At 54.0% G+C, this 7856-nt stretch overlaps 5 protein-coding genes across 11 annotated transcripts; 2 read left to right on the top strand and 3 right to left on the bottom strand.

Moving 5' to 3' along the window:
- Window positions 1–953: 953 nt before the first annotated feature.
- On the bottom strand, window positions 954–2249 carry KVP17_000087 (uncharacterized protein; the record flags this gene model as incomplete). Of its 2 annotated transcripts, none has more annotated exons than XM_068516110.1 (1): window positions 954–2249. In XM_068516110.1, the coding sequence occupies one exon, from the start codon at window positions 2247–2249 to the stop codon at window positions 954–956; it is 1296 nt and encodes a 431-aa protein (XP_068377912.1). The 2 variants fall into 2 exon arrangements, with proteins under 2 accessions (XP_068377912.1, XP_068377911.1); XM_068516109.1 differs by having other exon boundaries at window positions 954–2222.
- Window positions 2250–2275: 26 nt separating this feature from the next.
- Window positions 2276–3751, bottom strand: KVP17_000095 (uncharacterized protein; the record flags this gene model as incomplete). Of its 2 annotated transcripts, XM_068516200.1 has the most annotated exons (2): window positions 2276–3649; window positions 3679–3681. In XM_068516200.1, 2 exons carry the CDS (start codon window positions 3679–3681, stop codon window positions 2276–2278), a joined length of 1377 nt encoding a protein of 458 aa, XP_068377930.1. The 2 variants fall into 2 exon arrangements, with proteins under 2 accessions (XP_068377930.1, XP_068377931.1); XM_068516201.1 differs by having other exon boundaries at window positions 2276–3751.
- A 471-nt stretch (window positions 3752–4222) lies between these two features.
- KVP17_000098 (uncharacterized protein) lies at window positions 4223–5260 on the top strand (the record flags this gene model as incomplete). Of its 2 annotated transcripts, XM_068516246.1 has the most annotated exons (3): window positions 4223–4580; window positions 4647–4925; window positions 4953–5260. In XM_068516246.1, the coding sequence occupies 3 exons, from the start codon at window positions 4223–4225 to the stop codon at window positions 5258–5260; spliced, it is 945 nt and encodes a 314-aa protein (XP_068377937.1). The 2 variants fall into 2 exon arrangements, with proteins under 2 accessions (XP_068377937.1, XP_068377936.1); XM_068516245.1 differs by having other exon boundaries at window positions 4223–4537; window positions 4661–5260.
- A 130-nt stretch (window positions 5261–5390) lies between these two features.
- KVP17_000097 (uncharacterized protein) lies at window positions 5391–5763 on the bottom strand (the record flags this gene model as incomplete). Of its 2 annotated transcripts, XM_068516235.1 has the most annotated exons (2): window positions 5391–5468; window positions 5497–5763. In XM_068516235.1, 2 exons carry the CDS (start codon window positions 5761–5763, stop codon window positions 5391–5393), a joined length of 345 nt encoding a protein of 114 aa, XP_068377934.1. The 2 variants fall into 2 exon arrangements, with proteins under 2 accessions (XP_068377934.1, XP_068377935.1); XM_068516236.1 differs by having other exon boundaries at window positions 5401–5763.
- Window positions 5764–5946: 183 nt separating this feature from the next.
- On the top strand, window positions 5947–7856 carry KVP17_000092 (uncharacterized protein; the record flags this gene model as incomplete). 3 transcript variants are annotated; one of them, XM_068516173.1, is made up of 6 exons in its annotated part: window positions 5947–6790; window positions 6883–7089; window positions 7116–7442; window positions 7471–7670; window positions 7699–7738; window positions 7768–7856. In XM_068516173.1, 6 exons carry the CDS (start codon window positions 5947–5949, stop codon window positions 7854–7856), a joined length of 1707 nt encoding a protein of 568 aa, XP_068377922.1. The 3 variants fall into 3 exon arrangements, with proteins under 3 accessions (XP_068377922.1, XP_068377923.1, XP_068377924.1); XM_068516175.1 differs by lacking the exons at window positions 5947–6790; window positions 6883–7089 and having other exon boundaries at window positions 7142–7442; window positions 7699–7782; XM_068516174.1 differs by lacking the exons at window positions 6883–7089; window positions 7116–7442; window positions 7471–7670; window positions 7699–7738; window positions 7768–7856 and having other exon boundaries at window positions 5947–6798.

The raw sequence follows: 7856 nt of genomic DNA, 5'->3' as shown, positions 1-7856 counted from the left end.
GAGTGCTGGAGAGATACGATGGGAGAAACGGTAGATTCAAGGATCATGTGTCCAAAACGGTTTGTTCATTTGTCAAAGGCAAAGATTCGATGAAGATGTGGTTTCGACCTTGGGACGGAAGGACTGAATGCGTACAGAAAAAAACTTTCGAGACTTTCTCGAGCTGTGCGTGTCATCCTTGCCCAGGGACCATGCTAATCTTCTCTGTATATTTCCATTTTTAACAGATGCCTTTATAGGCAATAGAGTGGGAACCATAAACATTCAGTACATAGCAAAACAACCCAATTTTGTTTGTGGTTTAAGGGCCAGACCCTACGGTTCTTCGGACACAAAACCGGGGAAAGATACAGTTCCTTGGAGCAAAACGCGGCTGCGTGAAGTTTTTGAGGGTCTGAACCACGGATTTTGAAGGTTTACATGCGAGGGGGTTCCCTTAATGTGGATTATGGATAACTTTCTCGGCTCTGATCTATTGTAGTAAAAGTTCTTATCTGCGTGACAGCAGATATGCGGTCAATCGACCGTTTGAATGTCACGACAATCTTTCTTCGGGGAGGTTAGTCGAGTAGCTTGCTGCTCGACCCCTCAAGTGTCGCCTTCGGCCTGCATCTTCGGCACACTCAAAGGTCCTTTGGACCAACGAATCAACCGTTTAGGCTTTCGCTCTGCAGCCTATGCCTACTGATCACGACTACACTTCGTCAAGATAGAGGCGTCGTATGCTAACTGGTAAATATGTGCTCATATTAATTAAATCGTTGCCGAGAGAAATCCCGAATGTTTTGACAGTACATAGGCACACAACAATTTTTATTTGGGAATCGAGTAGCTTGCTGCTCGATCCCCTAATTGTTGCCTTCTGTGTGTCGACTAGTCCTCCGATTAGCCCAAAGATACGTAATGCAATCCAATTCCTTTAAATTAAAACAGTTGTTGATATTGTTGCTTTTTTAAAACTCTATTTTGAGTTCTTCTCTTTGATTGGCAAATCGTGGTGACCTTCTCAAGGAGCGCGTCGCGACACGATCCTCCGTCTTCTCCGCATTCACAGTCTTCTCCTTGGCGCGGGGAGCCCGTCTTGTGCTCTTCTTAGGTGGCTTTTCCTCGTCCAGCGAAGCTCGAGCCTTGCGGGGTGTCTCCTTCTTTGCCTTGCTCTTTGGGGGCGTTTTCTCTTTGTTCGTTCGAGTGGCCTTCTTTGGCGCTTCCTCTGGCCTTTTCGAACGACGTAGCGCAGCCTTAGGCGCGTCAGCACCTCGAAGAGTCACATGCTTCGTTTGCCCAGTCACTGATAAGCCGTCCGATTCTATGCTTCGAGTCCGTGCCCGAGTTCGTCCTGCAGGTCCAGGTGCAGCCTGTAGCGACGTTATCAGAGCTGCCTCCAGCTCTTCAACTCGGTTTTCGAGAGCTTGTCTCGCTTGCACCAGCTGCGATACGTATCCCTGCGTGGTTTGGTGTCTGCCCAGGTCGTCTGTGTTGTCCACAAGGTTTACCCCAAGCGACCTAAAGGCGTCGGCAGTCCTCTCAACTTCCTCGTTGCGTTGTCGCTTGTAGAGCTCTGCAGACCGCAAAGAATCACTCAGTCTGTCCTTCATACGTGAGATCAGCGCATCGTTTGCATCGGCATGCTCTCTAGCACTCTGTTGGGTTTCCAGCAGCTCTCGCTGCACCGCTTCCGCAGATAAGTTCAGGAAGTCGATTTCGGCCTGCAGGCATCGCGTTACCTCTTGGGTGTCTTGGAGGCGGCGCTCCAGATTCATCGTGGCAGTCGTCTGCTCTTGAACTTGCGTCTCCAGCCGCACCACCTCCTCGTGAGCTGCTCTGGCCTCGTGGGAAGAGACCTGGGACGCTAACTCCCATTCTTGCTGACAGATAAGCAGTTTGCTCTTCACGTCGTTTCGTTCAGTGAGAGCCACTTCCAGAGACACACGGACTTCATCCAACTCCGCCTGTAGAGCGCGGCTCCGTTCTCCACCTGCCATGCTCTGTCGTCGGTGTGTCACATTTTTGTCAGTCAGGTTGACCAAGGCGCTTCGGAGCGCCTTGATTTCGGCATCCTTCTCCAAAAGCACCTCATGCGCGAGGCCTTCTCTCAGAGCTTCTGGCCTCACGGTGAGGGTCCCACGTTTGATGGCCCTCTGGAGAGTTGGCGGGATGTACCTTTTGGGCAGACCCTTGCGTTTGCCTTTGGGAAGCACAGTTAACGCCGCAATATTCTTCATGACTAAATTACAGATGATTACCGGCATTTTTGGTTCGGATTTTTGAAACAAACTTAGGGAAGCTTGACATCTGGGTACGGCAGGAACTCCAGATCGTCCATGTAAGGCCTGAGAGGTTCAGGGACCCGCACTCCGGCCTCAGTCTGGTAGTTTTCCAAAAGACAGCACAGCGTCCTTTGAGTAGCCACCAAAGTGCCGTTCAACATGTGAACATAAGCCTTCTCTCGATCGCCTTGGTTAGGGTAGCCGTAACGCACCTCAAGTGCGCGCGCCTGGAAATCTGTACAGTTGGAGCACGACACGAGTTCTCGGTAGTCACCATACCCCGGAAACCAGGCCTCCAAGTCATACTTCTTGGCGGCAGCGTCGTTCAGCGCACCGGACACGATAGCCACAACACGGTGTGGGAGGCCTAGCGAGCGGTAGAACTCCTCAGAAACTCCACACATTTCCTCGTGGATCCTTTCGGAGTCTTCGGGAGCGCAGAGGACAAACTGCTCCACCTTCTCGAACTGGTGCACGCGGAAGATACCCCACATATCCTTGCCGTGCGAGCCAGCCTCCTTACGGAAGCACGTGGAAAAGCCGCTATATCTATACGGCAACGACTTCGGTTCCAAAAATTCGCCTCTATGTAGAGCGCTGATCGGTTGTTCTGACGTGGCAATTAAGTACAGATCGTTATCCTGATCCTCCTTGGTAGGCTGGGTGTCTTTAGCCTCCTTACCCATGGGGATGCGGTAGAGGGTCTCGTCGAAATCAGCAAGTTCGGCGGTCTCAGCCATTACCTCCTTTCGCATGAAGAACGGAGGGTAAACATTCTCGTAACCGCGACGACGAAGAAAGCTCATACCATACTGAGCTATAGCGAAGTTGAGCATAGCTCCGTAGCCGGTCAGGAAGTATGCTCTGTGTCCAGCGATCTCCGCACCCTTTGCAGGCTTGTAGCCGTTAAGCTTAGCAAGCACCTCATGGTGACGGAGTTGGCCTGGTTTAGACCCGTCGAAAGTCACCGACGTGTCAACGGTTCCCCACTTTCGAACAACAAGATTCTCGGCCTCGTCGTTGGAGACCGGCACCCCCGCTAGGACAAAGTTACCCATAGAGTGCAGCAAGGCGTCACGCTTGGTCGCGGTCTCCGCCAGCGCCGCTTCCAACTCAGGCATCTTAGCCTTCAGCCCGGCGCTCTTCTGCAACAAGTCCTGGCAGGTGTCGGTACGGTCGGTCTTCTTCCTTTGGCCAATCTCTTTGTTAACCGAGTTCACATCTGCCTTGTGGGTTTCAATAGCGAACACAGCCTTCCTCCAGGCCTGATCCAACTCGATCAACATATCCACACGTGCGGGATCGCGCCCACGCTGAGCCTCAGAAACCTTCAGAAGATCCGGGTTGCCCCCCTGATCGACACGTACGCATCTGATATCAATCTGCGTTAGGGGTGGGGGGGAGCACTCACCATCGTAAATGAAAATGAGCATATGTTTCTGGCACGAGGAGCCCACAAGGTAAGTGTTGTGAATGTCTGTCATCTAGAAAGCGCCTGAATGCCAGACGTGTCACAAGAAGGGGCAGTAGGAACACTGCCCACTTTTTCACGCAGCTGGACGTTCGAGTGTACCAATGGTGAACGGTACCTTCGCCGCCCCTCCAGGTCGGAGATTCTCAGGTGAGACTGCTGTTTACGGCACATAGGAACCCCAGAGCGCGTCCAAGCAAAATGACAGAAGAGCCTCCAGAAATTCCTCGAATCACGGATGGAGACCACGTTCGAGACCCTGTGCTAAGGGCTGAGCGCCGACGGCAGAGAGAAAAAAAATGGTCGCCTACACGGTCCCCAGATCTCTCTCCGAAGCTCCCTCCCCAACCCCCCCGGGCCCCGTCTTTGTCTAGTCACACCGACTCAAGCTCGAGTTCCAGCGTCTCCCGAAACCATTCAGTAGAGAGAAATCGGAGTGAGAAGCGAAGGCGCCGGGGCTCCCGCTACAGTTCTGAGGAGCGTGATGACGGATCTACTGCTCGTAGACTTCAGAAGTCCAACAATTCGGTACGAGGTGAACGTCGACGTATTGCGTCTCGCAACGGTAATCGGAGTCGTCTCCCAGATCTGCGACGGAGATCTAGGTCCCACTCCTCCGACCTACGCAGGTCCCACTCTTCCGACCTACGACGGAGATCTAGGTCCCGCTCTCCAGATCTACGACGGAGAACTAGGTCCCGCTCTCGACGCATATCCGTGTCCCGTTCTCCAGAGCTACGACGGAAATCTAGGTCCCGCTCTCCAGAACTACGACGGAGATCTAGGTCCCGCTCTCGACGTAGGTCCCTGTCCCGCTCTCCAGAGCTTCGACGGAGATCTAGGTCCCGCTCTCCAGAGCGACGACGGAGAACCAGGTCCCGCTCTCCAGAGCTACTAGGGAGAACTAGGTCCCGCTCTCCAGAGCTACGACGGAGATCTAGGTCACGCTCTCGACGCAGATCTCTGTCCCACTCTTCAGATCTACGACGGAGACCTAGGACCCGCTCTCCAGAGCTACGACGGAGAACTAGGTCCCGCTCTCCAGAGCTTCGACGGAGAACTAGGTCCCGCTCTCCAGAGCTACGACGGAGAACTAGGTCCCGCTCTCGAGAGCTACGACGGAGATCTAGGTCTCGCTCTCGACGGAGAACTAAGTCACGCTCTCCAGAGCTACGACGGAGAACTAGGTCCCGCTCTCCAGAGCCACGACGCAGATCTAGGTCCCGCTCTCCAGGGCTGCGACGGAGATCGCGATCCCGCTCTGTTAAACTCCAACGACGGAATATTATATCGAAGCTCCGCTCCCCAGGGCCTCCTCCCCCCCAAGTGGATTGCCGTGTTCATCCCAGCAGGCGTCAACTGCGTATTGAAGGCGCGCCGTCTGATCCTCCAACCGGGAAGCGCGCTGCTTCTTGCATGTACACCTATGAGCCTAAAAGACTCCGCAATTAACACTTCAGTAGCAATGGCACCTTTGGGCACGCAAATCAAATTAACACTTCAGTCACGCAAATCAAATTAACACTTCAGTAGCAAAGGCACCTTTGAGTACACGCAATTGGCAGAAGGCTGCGACGGTCAATATCGCTGCCTCCACCGCAGTCATCATCTTGAGCTGCGAAAAGGTGCGTTCTTGGCCTGAGTTTGGCGCCCTACACACCCTCACTTGCGCGGTTGTCGTCGTGTTGTGATATTTGCGACTCCAGATTCACCTCGAGCACGGCTACCGTCTGCGTGATGGTTGGTTGCAGAGCTTACGTCCTCTAGGTCCTCTATCATCTGCTCAGTCTCCTGCAACTCATTGGTGGATGCGACATCGCTTTTGTTGCTTTCCTTGAAAATGAAGTTAACCGATCGTTCAGTCCGAGATGAATTCACCCAGCAGAGCATGGACTGCGTGTCCTCTTTCGCGTCAGGCCCAGGCCGTTGCACTGTAACGGTCTCGGCTTCAGAGTCTTTGACGTTTTTTAGGAAGTTGCTAGCCCCCTTGCGATACACGCTGAAGTCCACGGGACCATCCGACATCCACGATCCAGAAATGATCGGCACCGCCGCAGGACTGAGGTTCGCCTTTCCAATATAGATGCATTCTAGTCCTCAGGCTCCCTAGTCCCCACCTGAGGAGTTGCCGTCGATGTCTATGCGAAGGGAAACTGAACACAAAGCCAGCAGCAGGCAACTTAGAAGCATCTCGAAAATCAGATTTAGATGACGGTGGCGGCTCAGAGCTTTGAAACAGGACACAAGGACGCCATACACGACGCGAAACTGGACTTCTACGGCAGACGGTTGGCAACTGCCTCGTCGGACCATGTGATCCGTCTTTGGGACGTCTCCACTGCAGAGCAAGGCTCCACCTTTCTCGCTGAGCTGGACGAGCATGACGGTCCCGTTTGGGGTGTTGCCTGGGGTCCGCCGGCCAGCGGACTGCTGGCTTCGTGCGGCTATGACGGGAAGATTGCCATTTGGAAGGAGACACACAACAAGTGGGACTGTGTCCACCAGGAGCAGATGGACTCTCCGGTGAACTGCGTGGCCTTCATCCCCGGTAACGGTAGGCTGGTGGCCGGAGGATCCGATGGCTCCGTGTTTGCACTTTCCCTTCTAAACGGACGGTGGATCTGCTTAGTCAAGAAGAGCTCTTCCTCGTCGATCAACTCCGTGGCCTGTATAGACACGGACTCGTTCGTTGTTGCCAGAGACAACCATAAACTTGACCTATGGAGTGCTGCCGAGGGGGACCTAGCGCCAATCGCAGGGGCGTTTCCCGCAATCCACAAGGCCCCGGTGCTTAGTGTGGCGTACCGACAATCTGGCCATGGTGACCCAGGATTATTGGTGTCTGGATGCCGGCAAGGATTGTTGTGTTTCTGGAAGCAGTCTGGGTCTACCTGGACGCACGTACAGTCTCTGCAGCTGGACAACCCCATCTGGGAACTGTCGTGGTCTGTTACGGGTGTTATTTTAGCAGTCGCCCATGGTGAGGAGCAGTGCCTGGTCAAGAAGTCGCGTGCCTTGGATGCGTGGGAAGTGATGGATAGTGGTGTGCCAAGTGAGTGATGCACTAAATTACCATTGGTATTTCTGCCGGTATGCGTCATTTCATGATGGTTGGCGCTGCATACGCATTGAGGCTGCATTCAGAAGGCTTTCTTGACAGCCTAGGATCGGGTTTGAAGAAGACGGCTGGGGTCGCTGCCACTGTCGCCGGTTCCGCTCTGCTACCAGCAAAAGCTGCTCCTGCTCAAACCACAGCAGCTCCGTTGTCAGCTGAGGAAGCCGAACAACAGGAGCAAGATAAGAAGAACCAGCTGAGCGCAGCCGACTTGGCAACAGCGCAGAATAATGCAAGTGAGCAGGAGGCGGGCCAAAAACAGCCAAGCTGGAATCTGAAAGCAACAGGATGGAGGCTGGAATCCACGCGCTAGAGCCTTCAGTGGAGGAAGCGGAGGGGGCGGTTGACGATCTACAAGACGAGGGTCTTCTCGCCGACGACAAGAAATCGTCTGTCCTTCCCGAGGTAAGCGACCTCAGCAAGGTAACGCTAGGCAAGCAGTCAGGTTTAGAAGCGCCAATCGTCTTCGTTGAGGCTCCTGCGCAGCCTTTTGGGAATCCGCCTCCTGCCGATGGATGTCCCGACCGGGCGCCCAGTCTGGCTGAGCACATGACTAAGCACAAGAAGGAACACGCCTCGAAGCTCAAAGGTGAGTTGTGGCCGTGTGTAGAACGCAGCTGCCGAGCGAGAGGGTAAGAAGGCCGCTAAGGGGATCAAGACCGTGGAAGAGGCCATCACAGCCATTCAGGAGGCAGAACAAGAGCTTGCAGGAAAGAAGGAGGAGCAGAAGACAATGTTGGACGAGCTGAGGGGATTGGAACAGGAGCTGGCTGGAGGAGCCGACGTGAAGGACCAACACCACGAGCTGAAGTTGACGGTGAGGGAAAGGTTGCCATTTCATACAGGAACGTCACCTGAACACCGACATAGCTGGCCTTCGTTTCAGTAAGCCGCTGCAGAGTCCGGTTACACAGAACTATCCCACCTGAAGAAACGGCGAGACATACTTGAAGAAAAAGAATCTGTAGATCAGGCAGCGGACGAAGTGGACTCGACAATGTAG

Source organism: the organism of the source record quoted next (assembly GCF_019968985.1).
Source record: "MAG: Porospora cf. gigantea B chromosome Unknown PgB_NODE_167_length_31881_cov_142.362, whole genome shotgun sequence".
Taxonomy (NCBI): Eukaryota; Apicomplexa; class Conoidasida; order Eugregarinorida; family Porosporidae; genus Porospora; species Porospora cf. gigantea B.
Note: the sequence above shows the minus strand (reverse complement) of the source record. Positions and strands in the feature narration are given on the sequence as shown.